Source organism: Anneissia japonica, unplaced genomic scaffold (genome assembly GCF_011630105.1).
Source record: "Anneissia japonica isolate Jap-2015-1 unplaced genomic scaffold, ASM1163010v1 scaffold288254_len121080_cov147, whole genome shotgun sequence".
NCBI lineage: Eukaryota > Metazoa > Echinodermata > Crinoidea > Comatulida > Comatulidae > Anneissia > Anneissia japonica.
Genome location: NW_022747246.1, coordinates 34,579 through 52,652, shown reverse-complemented (window position 1 = coordinate 52,652; position 18,074 = coordinate 34,579). Strand labels below are relative to the sequence as shown.

The 18,074-nt window shown below is 33.9% G+C and overlaps 1 protein-coding gene across 1 annotated transcript; it reads left to right on the top strand.

Moving 5' to 3' along the window:
* The first annotated feature begins 655 nt into the window (after positions 1 to 655).
* On the top strand, positions 656 to 18,074 carry LOC117120448 (alkaline serine exoprotease A-like). The gene is made up of 8 exons (XM_033265474.1): positions 656 to 902; positions 1,065 to 1,214; positions 1,485 to 1,617; positions 4,756 to 4,862; positions 6,804 to 6,945; positions 8,312 to 8,496; positions 11,202 to 11,373; positions 16,811 to 18,074. Exons 1-8 carry the CDS (start codon positions 723 to 725, stop codon positions 16,939 to 16,941), a joined length of 1,200 nt encoding a protein of 399 aa, XP_033121365.1. The 5' UTR covers positions 656 to 722; the 3' UTR covers positions 16,942 to 18,074.

The window sequence follows — 18,074 nt, the reverse complement described above, 5'->3', positions numbered from 1 at the left end:
GGGCCATAGATGTACTATATCCTTTTCTGAAACCGAACTGCTTTTCATAAAGTATGTCATATTTTGAAATCATCATCATCTTCGTCATCGTCATCGCCGTCGTCGTCGTAGGCATCATCATCATCATCATCACCATCATCATCATTATCATCATCATCATCATCATCATCATTATTATTATTACAATTATTATTATTATTATTATTATTATTATTATTATTAGTGACAGAAACTTTGCATGAAAGTGGAATTGTTAAACATTTCAAGAATTTAGTATTCATATTAGTGTAATTCATACTAAGAATTATTTTCTGTTGTCTTGCCAATGAAAAAAATAAAATACACATTCGATATTGAAACAGTTATATCACAGACACTATTTTAGCCTACACAATGCTCCAGGAGCAGGATTTATTTGTGGGCTTGTTTCTTATTCGATAAATTTAATAACGAATTCTGATTTGTCAAATAATATATGTAGTTTGACTGACATCCGGGAACTTTTTTATTACACTGCTTTTTGTTTAAATAGTGTTAGCTGGAATTCTAGTCTTATTTGCAATGTTTATCTCTTTGGATTACTCTTTCTTTCTTTTACTGGAATCAAAAGCATGCACCTGATTGGCTGATGGAAGTTATATAAGCACTGATCTATCCTAAGAAATCCAGTTACTTCTTGTAATTTCTATGCATTGCACGGAAGAGATACGAACACCCCAATTATGAAGTTGTTTGAAGTTTTGTCTGGTACTGTGTTTGTATTGTTATTGGCGCGGCTTAATCAAGCCTGTCCACGAACTCCAGAGTGCACAAGTATTCATGACCGTGAAGAATTGAGAGCTGGTAAGGCTGCACTTTACAATGGCAAATCCGAAGGTAACAGATATATCGTGGTTCTTGAGGTAAATTCAATTAATATTACTGATATTTTTTTTCCATTCTAATACTGTGTTGTTTCCCTAATTAGCTTCAAAATTTTAAAGCACTGCTAAAACAAGCTTAAATTATTCGCATACTTGCTCGAAGAATTTTTATCTGAAGCCAATTGTTTTCATTATAAACAGGATGATGAGGATACAGACGCAATGAAGAAAAAAGTGGATAACGTAAGATCTTCTGAGAGCAGCCGTATCACCCCTTGCAAAACACTCAACGGGCACTCTAATGGCATAAACGCAGTCGTATGTGACCTTAATGAGGACGAACTAGACCAGGTAGTGCCTGATATTTTAATACTTTACCCGTATATTTTTTAGGGTGACAATGTAAATGTACATATTATTGAAATTAATGCACTTTATATTTATAAAGCACTATGTTTAAATTAATTTTGTTATGATAAAGTATTTAGGTGCTTGCACGTTATATTGTTATCGATATTTTCATCAATAGTATATTTCCTGAAGATGACTCAAAAAGGTCAGAGTAAGGTTGGTTCAATGTAATTAGTTTTTTAAATATTTATTCATCTTTTCTCCTTGCAGATTCTTGAAATGGAGGGTGTGAAGTATGTCGAAAAAAGTTTGGTAGGCAAACTGTCTGCGTACACTGATGTTTGGGGGTTAGATCGTATTGACCAGCGGAACCTTCCACTAGACAACAACTATTCACCAATTGGTAAGGAGGACGCTTATATTTACCTTTTTAGAGCTTTAAAAATATTTATAGACTGTAGTGGTTTATAGTCTAATACCATGAAGTGAAAACCCTATGGTTATACGATTGTTTTCATATAACTAAGTACAGTTATTCTATATAGCAATTTAGCTTGTTTCCTAAGACGTAATATGCCCCAACTGCTAGGTTTTTCGGGCTAGTTGTTGAATAGTTCGGTTCCTAATGTATCGCGCTTTATATTGAAGCCTCAAAGCTTTTCCTCCATGGTCGTATAAAATTGCCCTAAAGGATCAGTGTCTGTGAACTACACGGTAAACCGGTGCCAACTACGCTCGTCTGTTCACAACAGGTATGAACCAGCACACAGAGGTAACCCAATACTCGTCTCGAAAAAAAGACTTGGCTCTTTAAAGTGCCCGTTGCTACCCAACGAAGTTACCAACACACAGTCATCATCATTATTGTCACTGATTATCATTAGCCGAAACAATACCCTATTGTTGGATTGTACTGAATTATTTTTTTATTTGTATAGGTGTAATTTTTGCCCTAACTGACGTGGAAATGTACCGAATACTCAGTACATTTGAAAACAACTGCGAAGAACAAATCGCAAGTTGTTCTCGGGTGGTTCTCGAACCCACGATCTCCAGATCACTAGCCTGGCATCATACCCCTAGACCACCAAGCTTGCGCCTGATGGCCAGGGTTTAATTCGAGTCGAAGTAAGCAGTTGGTACTGCAGTGTTGATAGTAATATTTGTTTTATTATTATTATCCACAATGTTATTTATAATACAGTATAAATAGTAATAGTTTTACTTTTCAATTAAATACTGAAGCCATTTTTAGCAATAATTGTCAAAAATACTTGAAACTCGTTCATATAATTTTATTCTACAGAGAGGTAATAATTTATAATATTAACATTATACTGGCCAATGTGTATGCTATAGTATGAAAATAATATATAACATTTTACAAGTCTAAATAATTACCGTATACATCTTTCTGCAATAAAAACATACCATATATGATTGGCTTAGTTTTTTTCTATTATATATTACAGTATATACTCGCGTAAAAGTCGAGGCCTAAAATAGTAAATGACGATCGAAAAACAGGAGGTCGTCTTGTACGCACGACATACACATTTTAGATTAAATCATGTTCGTCTTTAAATACTGGAAAAAAGGTTTTGATGAACGTAAAAAGATTGGTATTATCTGGAAGGTTAACCTTGCATTTGCTCCGTTTATAGCCAGCTAGATACAGTATCAAAACGATAAAATCAGAAAAAAATTAGGAATTCCGACGATAAAACAGGGGTTAGTCTTATACGCTCGTTATACAAAAATTGTCCAAAAATCTTCTCAAACTCGGGGTTGGTCTTACACGCGGGTCACCTTATAAGCGAGTATATACGGTATAAGTTGTTTTAAACAAAAGAGACAAAAAGACCTTAGATATGCAATTATTCTTTTTGTTCCATATCAAACAATTATGAGCTTTTAATTTCTGGTTGGTTTAGTTAAATCGCTTAACTTACTACACTTCTGAAATAATAGTTGTTCGCGTAGGAGTTTCTCTTGTTCGCTTTTATGTGTAAGAACTCGGTAGACCTACATGGCTAATTATCGTAAGACGTACTACTTACAGACGTGATTGGGTAGGTGGCACCGTGGCATTTGGCCCTTTCGTAAACCCGCCGTGCCAACCCTGAGCGCGATCGCGATTTTAAAAAGAAACTCAATCTATGACGAGTAGGCCTATTTCCTCCATGGTCAGAAATAATCACACACAAACTAATTATCGAGTCTCAATAAGCGTAGTGATTTGTTTTTTCTTCGCTATGACAAGGCAACTCCCAAGTAATACATTTTAAGATATTTTAAAACAACAATTTACCACAAATGTAAACTAAATAAAAAGTACTAAAACTTTGCCTTGCACTAGTTTCATGCGAGAGTATCGAAAAATTTCAGCGCTGCTCCTATTTTACTGTAATACTATAACATTACGATAAATAATAATATGGTGAGCCGTACTAGTCTTAACAGTAATCAAACAATAAGAAAACGGTAGCACTTTATATACTAGTTGAAATATGTATTGTCACAAGCTTTCGTGTACACAGTAGGCCTACACTTCTTCATTACATCAGGCCTAGCCTAGGCCCTATGTAATGTTATATTAATTTCTCTCTCTCTCTCTCTCTCTCTCTCTCTCTCTCTCACTTCTCTCTCTCTCTCTCTCTTTCTTTCTTTCTTTCTTTTTCTCTCTCTCTCTCTCTTTCTTTCTTTCTTTCCCTCATTCCTTCCTTCCTTCCATTCCTTCCTTCCTTCCTTACTTCCTTCCTTCGTTCTCTCCTTCCTTCCTTCCTTCCTTTATTTAAGAAGGAAGTTTAATTTGAGTTTATTAAAATTCCACTATGTATAAGCTAATAAATTTCGCTCGATGCTGCGAAAGCTAGGACAAATTATCCACTAGTACCACCACCGTCTGCTTTACAAAAGGCCTAGATGAGGTTTAACGCGAAGGATTCATCAATCGTGCATGATCATATGTCGTGCAATATCATAGGACTAAAAACAAATGTTTTTTTTTCATTCAATTATCTAGCATATGAAAATACATACAAAAGAAAAAACATTTTGCATAACATAAATAAATCACCTTCTTTTCATGTTTACTTTGTATTTGTTAAGTTCACGATAATAATAAAATAGACTGGATGTTAATATGCGTCGGTAACAGACTGAATAAAGAGTCTGACGTTAAGTGCTATGCTCTATGATTATGAATTATTCCTGAAATTTTATCAAACTATCCTACGTTAAAAAAAATTATCGGCGGCTGAGGACGGGTTTACGAAAGGGCCAAATGCGCAAATGCGACAACGTGCTGAGTAGCAAAATGCTGGGAAGCAACGCACTGTCCAGGTGATAACGAGAACTTTGACAACACAAATGGCACCGTTACTTTAAACTTATATTGTTTTTACTAACATCTTGTCATGTAATCCTGGAAATTAGAAGTCAATGTTCAGAAAATTTATTGTTATTTTTAATGTGTCATTATCATTATAATTATCTATTAATTAACTATTTCAGTCCTTTTCTTTTTGAATCTGTAAAGGAAATGGTTATAACGAAATCGTGTACGTTATCGATTCTGGCGTCAATACCGACCATGCTATGTTTGGTGGCAGAGCAGAGAATTGGCACGAAGTTGTTAAAACCGATGTAAGATGAATAACAACTACAATAATAATCTTTTTAAAAAGAATAACGGTAGCAATGCATGCAACAGCGGAAAAAGTAACAGCAATGGATTGCTTGGCTCTGACTCTGCTAACCTGTAATTAAAATTAAATTATATAAATTATCTGATGATCTTGTTTTTGTATTCTTTGTTACTAATTTTGTGTCTGATTGGTTGTTTAAGTTTATTAATGTTTTTGTAATTTCTATTTGTATGATCGGTATTATCATGTGTTACAGCTTGGCCTATAATTGTCTTAAGTGATTGTACCATTGTTATTGTTTCTGTCCATTTAACTAGTCACCTATGCAGTTTATTGCTAGGCTCATTGTTTCAGTATTCCACAGTTTGGTATTACGTCTGACATTTTCATGGGGTTTTTTACTCAGCTGACTGAGCTGAATGATCCTAAGCTTAGGTTGACTAATGAGGTGTTTCTTACTAGAACCCTTCATGTTACTGGAAAACACAAGTGTGGCAGGCTTACGGGTGTTCGTCAGGGCTGATAAGGCTAAAAATCTGCTTTTTATTTATTCTGGTGCTATTGCTTTACCTACTCTTAATCTGAACACCGACTTAGCTTCCTAACTTAAGTTTACTCTTTGAAATCCTCTATTTGTAATACAACTATTTTTACTTGTGACCAAATTATGACATTATTGATGATTTTTTTAAAATTACAAAACCTGGCTTTTTTTCCGATGATCATGTTATAATTAGCAAACTTAAGTCATATGACTTTTAATGTACATGTCCAGATACATTGTGGTGGCGGTATTGGTTTGCTATATCGCAATTCCCTTAACTTTAAACTTCGCAAAGATGTTTTTGTTTAATCTTTAGTCTATTCTCCATTGGACAGCACAATTTTGCTGTCGGATATTGTCTTCGAGGAACTAAGATATCTAATTTTATTAATGAATTTGATTAATTTCTTAGATGTGTTGATTTTCTGAATAGTAGAACATTGCTTCATGGTGATTTTAACATTGTGACTGTCCTCAAAGGCCTGCTGTCTCCAAATTCTTCGATACTATTTCGTTTTTTTCAACTTTAGGCTCCCCATATTATTTGGACCTACACATAGTGCTGGACATACTCTCGACTTGATAATGTCGAAAGAGGATGATTTATCTATCATTTATTTAGTCGTCGAACCGCTTAGCTATGTTTTCAGATCATGCAATTATTTACATTACTGTCGTACCTCCTCACATTGACGTAATCATGTCAGTTTTACACTTACATCGTAAATTCAAGTCTATTGATCACTGTGTGTTTCTATTTTGTTAAAGTGGCTCAAATAATGGCTTGTGAATATGTGGATTTAGATAACTTTGTTTTGCATTATAAATCTGCTTGCTTAAGGAAATTCTAGATAAACATGCTCCCCACGCCAGGGTTTTGGGTGGGGTTTTCACTTTGTTTTGGGGGGTTAGCGGTGCATTTTTAGGTATTTTTTAACAAAATCAAGATTTTAACCCCAAAATAGGTTCTTACGAACATAAACGTATAATTTTTTTTAATTGAGATACCAAGTTAAATCCTACTATCCTAAACACTACGTGATTCAATTACTATCACATGGTTTGGATGGGGTTTGAACTGTGTTTTATGGAGTTTGAGGTGTATTTTTAGGTATTTTTAACAAAAAAAAATAAAGATTTTAATCCAAAAATAGGTTATTACGAACATAAAATTATAATTTTGTTTTATTGAGATACCAAGTTTAGTCTTATACTACTTGATTCATTCGCTATCACAAGGTTTAGATGTGGTCTGCGGGGTTTACGGGGTTTGTGGGGTTTAGCATTACTCGAAATGGTGATGTCTTTATTGAACTCAAATAGAAGCTGAATGCGCTCCAGCAATGGACATTATTGCAATTAATGTCTGAATATCTATTTGTTTTATCCGCTTAGGAGGAGGACTGCATCGGACACGGCACGCACGTTGCCGGTACGATTGCTGCAGCAACGTACGGGGTCGCCCAGGGTGTGAAAATACGCAGTGTACGCGTAGGTGGATGCTCGGCAAATGTTGATGAGGAAGATGTAGTTGAAGGTAAGTTTAAGTTTCAATCACTTAAATTGTCAATTACGTCATTGATTTGCAGCAGCTAATCGGCACAATTTGTTGCATTTTAATCCTACTTTGTACCACCATGACCTAGTACTTTAGAGTATAAGAATCGTAGCAAGCATAGCTCATCATCGAGAAGTTCCCCTATATTATTTGTATGAAAAACTGACATGGGTTAGATTTACAAGTATATCCTATAGGTCTCAGTGGTCTAATATTATGATACTCGCCTTTACAATGAGAGGCTGCAGGTTCAAACCCTGTCACTTTTTTTCTTGCAATTAAAACGGTAACTTTTTGTTAAAGGGCTATGCTTGATACGATTATTATTATTATCAATAGATAATAATAGAGTATTAAAATAATAGAAACATTCTATAAATCGTATCAAACATAGTTATTTATTAGTTGTATGGAAAATGGGAGTAGGAACCGATGTCAACAATGAGACAGTACATATTGAGAACGTTTCTAGGTAATATAGAATTTGAGAAACAATAGTTATGTCAAAAGTAAGTCGGCATGCTATAAAGGATTGATGATATAATATATCATATATATGTACAAATAAATAGTGATAAGGGAGAACAATGAATGATCAAGTGGTGGACTGTTGGAAAGCATTACTATAGTCAATGGATTAGATGATGATAATTGAAAGACTAAACATAGTGCTATAATTAAAACCAAAAACCAGGGAGTGGTGATGGAAAAATTATACTAACCATTAATTTAATACAAATAAATGTGCGCCTATATAAAAAAATATATATTTAATGGAAGGCAAATAAACAATAGTAATAATGATGGAAGCAGGAAGCCTAAAATATGATATATATATATATATGTATATATAATGATATATATTACTCATCAATGATGCAGTACGGAAGCTTAAACCACATTGTATCTCCCCAATTAATACTAGGGTGCCAATTGCGCCGATTATTTTATGCAGCGTTATAGGTTACTACTTCGAGGAGAGCTAGATAAGCTTGTATCATTTGTGTTTAATCTAATCACCAGGGTAAGAATAAAGTGAAATGCATAAATGTGTTTAAGAATAGCAGTATATTTTGGCTGTGCGTTGGCGATCATGCCTATTATAAACGTGTACTGAACAAAAAGTAGCTGCTGCAGATTTATAGGTTACTTCCTCGAGGAGCTAAATGAGTATGTTTCATTTGTGTTTAATCCAATCACCAGGGTAATAATAATTTGAAGTGCGCCAACGCCTTTAAGAATAAAAGTATATTTTTGCCACGAGTTGGCGATCATGCCTAGTATAAACGTGTACTGAACAAAAATATAAAAAAATATAAACAATAAAAATATTTATTTTGTCCAGCAATTAACTATATTCTGAATAATGGGGACAGTGGTAGTATCGTATCCATGTCACTTGGATTTGACAAATGCAAAGCGATTGACGATGCTGTAAAGAGGTTGATTCGAGCGGACTATGTTGTTGTAGCCTCTGCAGGAAACGATGAAAAAGATGCATGTGACCAGTCACCAGCTAGAGTGACCGAGGTATTTTCGTTTTCTTGTCCGTTTTAATTTTAAGTTTCAATTTGTATTTGGCTCTCACTTTTTAAACTGTAGCACACACAAAACAGTGGTGCTTTCATAAATCATACAAATCACAAGTTCAGAATATACAAACGTAGTTAAAAACGATCTAATGAGTAAGGTAATACATAGCTTACTTAATCACAACATAAATATGAATGAAAATAATAAAACAATAACAATAAAAATAAGAGCAGTCAGTGGAGAGCATATCTCTGCCCACCGCAAATCCCTTTCTATAAAATAAATCTTCCAAAATATGTTCCTATTTTACTTCAACCACCACCAATACCACCCTACCTTACCTCACTTCGCTCCACTCCTCTTCAAAAACACACAGTAACTCGCCATAACACTTTTTTTCATTTCAAAGAGAGGGCACTATTTCCATTTTTAGATTTTTTAATCAGAAATGATTTCACCAAAATTTAATATCGGCCTGAACACAGAACCCAAGATACATATTGAAACATATTATTTTCAGCTACTGAAACGGCTAAAACATTTGAGAATCCTTTTTTCAACCACTACTTACTTAAAAACAGTGTCCACTAACCGGAAACGCCTATGCCTGTTACTGTATTTATTCAGTCAGTCAGTCAGTCAGTCAGTCAGTCAGTCAATCAATCAGTAGAGTACTCTTAGAGACGCGATTTCAACTCGCGAACATTAGGGTAATTGAACACATCGTTAACCGACCGCATCATCTATACGACGTGTCCTATGTTAAAAGTAATGTCAGGATGTACAGTCCTGGGTATTTGACTATTACTTAATCAATCAATCAGCAGGATACTCCTAGAGTTCCTCATTGGAGCTAAAAATGAGATAACCCACTTAATTAAAAAAAATATACACTAACAAGCTAACTGGAAACGCCTTAGTTGTATACCTACTTGCCAACCGCCAATCTTTTTATATAAAATATTTTCTTAAATATGGTTCTAGTTTCCAACCACCAACTACAATCTGCTTCTAAAATATTACACTAACACGAAAGTTCCCTTTAGATGAATTGATTAGATTTTGAGATATCTGATCTGCGAGGTTTTGTTTTTAGTGGTCTAAATATCAACATTAAAATACAAACACTTCATTTTCGAACGCCTTTTAGTTGTACACCTGACAATTCATTACATCTTTTAGCTTAACATACTAGCACGTTTTACTATTAGCTGACAAACAATTAAATACATGCAATGTACCTGTGTTGAAATGGAAATATTATGGAAATAAAAATATGGGGATTTGGTTTTTAGCGTCACATGTTTAAATGTAAAGATGAAAAATATTCCCAATATGTTCCGAAAAATATGAAGTTAGATACATATAAAACGATGTACATCTTTACTGTAATTGCACTAATCTAAATATTTATCATAAAGCTTTTTTTCGGCCAATTCATTCTTTAAAATAGTTTTTATATCTACACTCTACTTTATGACCAAAAATTGAAGCATTCCTTTTTTAAAACATGACAAACTATTCAGCCAATTGTCATTTTTGTCCATTGATCCATTTTCGAGATATTTAGGTCTGGGACCTTTGGGCCCTCAAATGCACAGCCGAATTTTGATCGTCACCAACACTTCATAATTTCTTCCTTGTACCTTGGTTAGGCTTTCACAAAAGTTTCATTCATATCAGTTGAACATTTTTGAAATATCTGGTCTGGGACCTTTTTCTTTAAATGGTCTCCATATCAACACCCTAATCCGGATGGTCACCAACTTTTAAGCATTACTTCATCGAAATATGGCAAACTATTCTAGATAGTGTCATTTACAGCCATTGATTATTATTATAGATATTTAGGTCTGGACTTTAAATGACTCTCAAATGCACACCAACATTTGGATCGTCACCAACACTTCATAGTTTCTTTCTTGTAAGTTACTTAAACTTTCACGAAAGTTTCATTCAGATAGGGTGACTATTTCTTGAAATATTTGGTCTGGGATTTTTTTTTCTTTAAATGGTTTTCATATCCACACCTTACTCCAGGTAGTCACCAAAATTTAATCACCCCCCCCCCTCTTTGGGTCATACCTAACATTCTCTGTATTTTCCATTTAGAATCTTTGCAGCTTTGATATATTTTAAAAATTTAAATGCTGTGTATGGGCAATTCATTTATTTTTTATGACCAAAATTTTTTCATCTCTTTCCTAGATTATTACAATATGTACCATTCAACTAATTTTTATGATAATCCCTTACTTAGTTTTAATGTAATCTTGCCTAAGAGACAGACAGAGAGACATACAGCGATAAATGCATAACCTCCTTTGGGGAGGGTAAGAATAGGAATGCTCCCCAAAGCTGCCCAAAACTCGACGCAGAATAATGACTGCCAAGGATAACAGTTTGTTCTAAATTATAAATGGAATTGACTATTAGCACAATACCGTGCCAACAGTCACTATGATTAATAATGGTGAAATAAAACGATAATGATGTTTGTAATTAAATATTGATGCTATAGCCAGCTTGCATTCGGATGCTACAGAAAGGTTAATGAAATAAGAAAAGCAGTAAAAAAAGTTAACGCCGACAATGATCTGAAATAAGTATGCAGCCACGTGACATTAACTTAGAAATATTTATTAAATTTAATCTAAAAATGTAAATATCCAGTAAAACTAAATGTAAAAATTACATTTCAGGCAATAACTGTCGGGGCCACTGATGACACCGATACACGAGCTTCATTTTCAAACTTTGGAACTGGTGTAGATGTTTTCGCACCTGGTGTGGCTGTGGAATCACTCGATAATGAATCAAACGATGGTACAAAAATTAAAAGTGGTACGTCTATGTCCGCACCTCATGTTTCAGGTAAGAGGTCATGCGCTTTACAATGGATTTTTATTAACCTTGTTTATTACGCCTTTGAATGAATACATAGACCATGAAATGGGTAAACGTTTTAGTGGCTTATACAGATAGGTTACAGTGATATTTGTACAGTAACAAAACTATTAATAGTTTAAAACATAATAGTAACATTTTAACAGCTGCTATATGTTACCATTAATTAATTAATTGATTATTCACAATAAACTCCAAAGACTTTATAGCTTGGTGATTAAAACAAATTTCGGTGATTCTCGATGGACACCAGTGGCGTATCCAGGATATAAATAGGAGGAGGAGGAGTGGGGTGGTTGATGAATGTCCGGAAAGAGAGTCTTGGCCTCGTCAACGCCACAATGTTTAGCGCTAAGGGGCAGAATATTTTAGTATTTTGTATGCCCGGAAATGGAACTTAAGTTATTTATTATTATTTTCTTTTTTTTTGTTTGACAAATTGAGTCAACAAAAATAATTTAAAGTATTACATAAAATTGAGCTTAAAACATTATTAGATTTATGATTGTGGTGTCTTCATAAAATTACCGGAATTACTGGTAATCATTAATATCACCCTAAAACCCGGGTATTTAACGAGTTATAATCCAGTTGCAGATTCAGGTATTCGAAATAGATAAAGCCCAGGTAAGGACTTTCACAGGTAGCGTAAATATCACATTTTCCTACTATGGTTGGGCTGTGGTAAAAAAAAATGATTATGGCAGCTCTAGATGACCGGAAATGGCACCCTCATACTTAAATTTAAATAAAAAAAAAAATTTCAAATTTTTTTTGTATAATGGCTTATCGGATTTATTAAGGTGTAGCACTAAACTCTTTGCTAATGATACTAAAATTGTCTTAATCGTAAATAATGCTTTAAAGCAAATCTTCTATAGAATGATTTAGATGAAGTTTGGAAATGGTCAGTGAAATGGCAAATGCCTTTTAACAAAGAGAAATGTAAAATTATTCATTATGGAAAACGTAATAAATTTTTAAAGTATACCATGGTAAAGACCACAAATAAAATGGAACTCAAGGCAGTAAATGCAGAAAATGACCTGGGTGTGTTATTCGATAAGTCGATAACATTTTCGGATCACATTGCAGATATTTAAAAAAAAAGCTAATTCAAAACTGGGTATAATTAATAGAACATTCACGTCTTTGGACCAGAATAGTTTGCTTCAATTATACAAAAGTATCGTCAGGCCATCCTTATAGAGTATTACTACATAATTTGAAGTCCCTTGTTAAGAAAGATGAAGATACTCTGGAAAAAAGTTCAGCAAAGGGCCACAAGGCTTCTTCCTCAAATTCGTCATCTTCGGTACAGCGAGAGACTAAAACATCTGAATCTACCAACCTTAACATATTATATAAGAAATGCTGAAAATAATTAAAATTATCCGAGGTTGTGATAAGGTTCAGTTTAGCGATTAAAAATAAATAAATAAATAAATAAATGTACATCCAATAGAGGTCACCAATGGAAAATTCAGAAAGTCCACGTGAAATCTCGACAAAACGCATCTTCGTTTAGAGCAATCAATTCTTGGGACGCTTTACCAAACTCAATTGTGGATTCTCTTACAATCAACCAATTCAAAAACAGTCTACAAAAACACTGGTCAAACCATCCGCTTAAGTTCAACCCGTATGCACCCAAAGAAATGTCAAGAGGGACACATAAGCTATAACAGCTTCACGTCTCTATATCCAGGTAGATCCATGTAGATACAAATTTTGGGAAGCCTGGCCGGCTGCATTATTTCTTCCCCATACAGTTAAGGCAGAAATTACAGAGGGCGCTATTTTAGATAAGGTCGTATTTTGCATAAAATTAGTAAACTTTTAAGACAATGGGTCAACATTTTTTATATTTTTTGCGTAAAATGGGTCAACCTTTAGGAAAATGGGTCCACATTATTTTAATTTACACTTAAAGTGGGTCCACCATGATATTGACGCGCACTGCTTGAAAATTCTGGCTGCGGCATTGCCTGTTTAGATATGTTCCTGGCGGGCTATTCTCTTAAGATACAGGAAAATGGCACATCATCATAGTCTAGTTACCATTCGTATCTGTCAGTTTTATTTGCTTGTTTCCTTTTGTTTCCTACCCTTGTCAGTATTGACATTATTCGCTATTTTGTATATTAAACACGGCTCCAAAAGACAAACATAAATTTTTATGATGATCGTTCATTCACTTTTGCATAATCTCACTTCTAGAACAGTCTTAAATATATCATGCTAATAGCAACATTACCCTACACAATAATTTTTCAAAACTTAATGTATCACTTCACAACATAAATTTGCCTGTATTTTTTCTTAGGGATTCACCGTCTTGGCTACCATCCCAAATTACCTGTTCACCTGTGCAAAACCATGCACCATGTGTATCCCATTCCTTTATTCGAGCCAGCTAGATAGGGCCCGAGATTGGGTTAAGGTGTTAACGGTTACTCCTCAATGATTCTTTATACAGTATTCATTTTGTATTCAGTATTCATTTCGATAATGTTCTATACGTAGATTAGGATCATCCTAACAGTCAAGGATAATTGTGCTTAAGGCAAACACAATTTTTTTTTATGATGATCGATCATTTACTTTGCATAATCTCACTTCTAGAGCAGTCTTCTCGAATATATATCATGCTAATAGCAACTTGTTAGTGTATTTTCTAATTTAAATATTTTATAATTTGAAGCACAAAGGAGCTTTACCGTGCATTAGGTAAAACAATATCATTTTTATTCACTATAAGACAAATACTTATAAAAACATGTATGGTATATTCTGATGTATACGCTGGTTCAAAGGTCAGAAATGTCATTTCCAGTCACATTTTGATATTACATATCTATAGGGCAAATAGATACATGAATGTTCCCAATAATTTGAGACCAAAATTATGAGACATATGCAACAGGGTACCTAATATAGAGTCAAAGCTCAGAAATGTCATTTCCAATGTCTTTGAATGTTGAATGACAAAACGTTGCTTTAGTTCAAATAGCAACATGCATGTTCTGAACAATTTGAAGTCAAAATTAGGTCTCCATGACCAATGGTTATGGAGGTAGTATCGAATATGCTACAGGGACGTCCTTGAGTAAAAGGTCATAAGTGTCATTTTCAGTCAATTTTAGAAAAATGGTGCAGTGCTGCAAATAGAATATGTTTGTTTCGAACAAATTGAGGTTAAACTTAGGTCTCTATGACCAACGGTCATGGAAATATTGATATCCGGCGTACAGGGTACCTAGGTTCAGAGGTCATAAACTTCATTTTCGGTTACTTTATGACAACATGGTGCATTAGTGTAAATAGAAACACGCTGAACAAATGAAGCCATAATTAGGTCTATATGTCCAACAGTTTTGGATCTATGAATGTGCTGGGTATCTAGGGTCAAAAGTCAAAAGTTTCATTTCCGTTCACCTTTTGGCAAAATGTTACAATCGAGCAAATATTTATTTTTATTTATTTATTTACAATCACATCCAACAACGGGAAACCCCCCACTTACAGGATGGATCAAAAGGCCAAAATATAAATGAGAATATAAACTTAAAGCAATCTGAACAATTTCATTACAAAAAACATTTATAACTATCAAAGAAAAGATCAATCAAAATAGCTTTTCAGCACAATGATTAAAAAAACGACTAATACGAGAAACAAAACCATTTTTGGTAACTGATTTTACAATACGATCGATATTAAAAAAAACTTCGTTGAAAAGATGTCTACGGCAGTCAACAGCTTTGACATGAAAAGAGAACAGACATTAAATCACAATCAAAACGGGAATTCATAAATTTGTACAGAAACTGAATATCAAACAATGAACGACGAGAATCAAGTGAAAGACAAGAAATAGACAAGACAACAAATAGACAAGACAACAAGTAGAATAAACAAAATGAACAAAACGGTCCGGGACTTTTTGAAGACGGGTACAATGAGTAGAAGAGAAACAATTCGATACAACACTACAGTACTCAAGGTAGGGACGAAAAAGCAAAACATATAAATGAATTCAACTAGAAAAACCAACTGTCAGTTACGTCGTATCATACCTAACATTCTATTTGCTTTACTAACTGCAGCATCAACTTGAATAAAAATTAATTTACAATCAATAATGATACTAAGATCTTTGATAAGGGTCAACTCTTTTACGTATCGTACTATTAATGTTCTATCCGTAATGAATAGATTGTATTTTTTGTTAGTAATAGTCATAACTTTAAATTTAGAAAATTTAAACTAAGCCTCCAGGTGATGGTCCATTTTAAGAGAGTAGAAAGATCATACTGAAGGGGATAGTATAGAAGGTAGTATATCAGCAAATGGTGAGAGGAGGAGAAATAGTAAGAAAGGTCATTAATAAAAGGATTAAATAACAGAAGACCAACAATGTAGAATAGCTATTGCAGTGGTGGACCCAATATAAGTTTCTTCCGTCTAGATGTTTGAATTTACATAAAACTTGCTTATAATCTAGCACAGTTAGCAATAGCACGTATCTTGGAATGAAAATCCTCGGAAACAAGAAGCAAAAACTCCTCCACTTCTACCATCATCACGGTCATTTCTGTATAACTGACGCCTAATAATGACTAGTTCAGCATCCAATACTGAGTCATTCAGTCACTCACAAACCAACTATCTGGAATTTATTTATCTAATAAGTGACTACCAAGTTCAGTTTTGTAACAGGTTATATTATTCTTGAGGCTTTGAACATTTTGGTAGTACACACTAAGATGTTGCTCAGTTTGATCCGTAGAATTTAAGGAATTTGATGGTCCAGGGTTAGGCTCCACACCATCACTTAGTAACTCGATATTAAATAATGCTACAGAATTGGCATAGTAAATAAATCGAATCATTTATTGACTCTATGCAGACACCATTTACATCAGTGGCACACATGAGGTGCGTCAATCATAAGAAATAACTTAAAATAAAACAACTTAACTAGAAAAATACATTAAAAATAAAACCAGCATACCTGTCTCTTATACACATCTAGATGTGTATAAGAGACAGCTATAATGGTTAATTTAGTGCAATAAAAAGGTTTTAAAAAATTTGACATTCAAGCATGTTTTGGCCATTATCTCTGAAACAGGATTTGCGACAAGTGACTGGTTTAGTTTCTGAAAGGGGTGGGAGATGCATATGCACCCCTGTACCACTGGGCCCAGATACGCCGCTTGATACCGAACACCTAGTTACACATTTGCATAATTACGTTGGATTGTCGGAATGTCACAACTAAAACTAACTTTACTTCCTAAGCCTCATACTAGTTTCATCTCAAAGTGTAGTGAGCAAAGAATTATTATGAAAAGTTGATAGTACTTACTAATCTTAATAATTTTATGTTTTTTTACAGGAGTTGCTGCGATATTGCGATGTGATGGAGTACGTGCCGGTGAAGTCCGCCAGAAAATAATTGACCAATCAACTAAAAATAAAGTCAAAGACCCGAAAGGATCCAACAACTGTCTGCTTTTTACCTATTGATCATGTAATCTGATTAAAGGGAATAAGATATCGATACAGTATACTCAGACAAATTAAGTAAATCTAACCCTTTTAACATTATATTAAGCATTTATTATATTAATTTAGGTCCGTAGTTTATGTTATAAGTATAATGCATTACTTAAAGTGAAATTGCGACTAATAAAGTAAAATAAACACATCATGCCACAATACTCGATGCTGGGGAGTGGCTGTTTAGCGCAGCGAGTTCCATCCAGGTTCTTAACGTGCTTGCTGGTTGTGTAATGGCTCATGTTATATTTTAGAACTAGGTGCGAGTATTTTATAGCTTATAAGCAAATTAATTAAAATATTGAACCCTCTCGTCAAGCCTATCGTACTAATATGAAGAAAAATAAGAAAAAAGTATTTATTCTGTCCGGCAATCAACTCCTTAGAACCCCTAAAATTAATATCTGAAAAGTGGGTTTAATAATGTATGAAATGATAGTATTTCTCCATATTCTTAACTATATGCTTTATTGATATGATATAGTCAGCCCCGTGATAGTAATTATTGCTTAAATATATTAAATAACTTCTCATCTTTATATATCTAAATCTAAAAATTGCCTCCTGGAAGTCATTTCGATTTTCAATAGCATCACTAACAAGTAACTTTGCAAAGAATACTCTATATCATTAAACAAGAGTTACTCGATTCCTCTCAATATTTGTTAAACGCCAACCCCATTCCTTATCTCAAATCGATCCTAACACCACATCGCCTGTCATCCCCGTACGCTTCCAACTAACACAGGAAATTACCCATATAGCAAATCCCACTGTCAGATACACAGACTGCTTATCACGAACTATTGCTGTAAAACCCATACAGAGATATCCACCCCTGAACTTGCGACTCATCTAAACGTCATAAGCTACACAATCACTTGCAATAAATACTTACTAGGAAACTACAAGTGCAACTCCAGAACCAATTTCATTTAATATAATTATTCATAAATTATTCATAGAAAATTTATTAGAGATAATAATTATAAAGGTATTCATGTTTATTAGCCGATAATTTTAATATGCACTATCATTCTCTACCTAATTTTAGGCGTTTTCAGGGGCGGATTTAGGGGAGGTAAAAAAAAAAGAAAAGA

Bases quoted from the DNA above. Each gene is read 5' to 3' on its own strand.
- LOC117120448 (XM_033265474.1), top strand. From the start codon at position 723: ATGAAGTTGTTTGAAGTTTTGTCTGGTACTGTGTTTGTATTGTTATTG. The intron at 903-1,064 runs GTAAATTCAATT...CATTATAAACAG, and splicing joins GATATATCGTGGTTCTTGAG to GATGATGAGGATACAGACGC. The intron at 4,863-6,803 runs GTAAGATGAATA...TTATCCGCTTAG, and splicing joins ACGAAGTTGTTAAAACCGAT to GAGGAGGACTGCATCGGACA.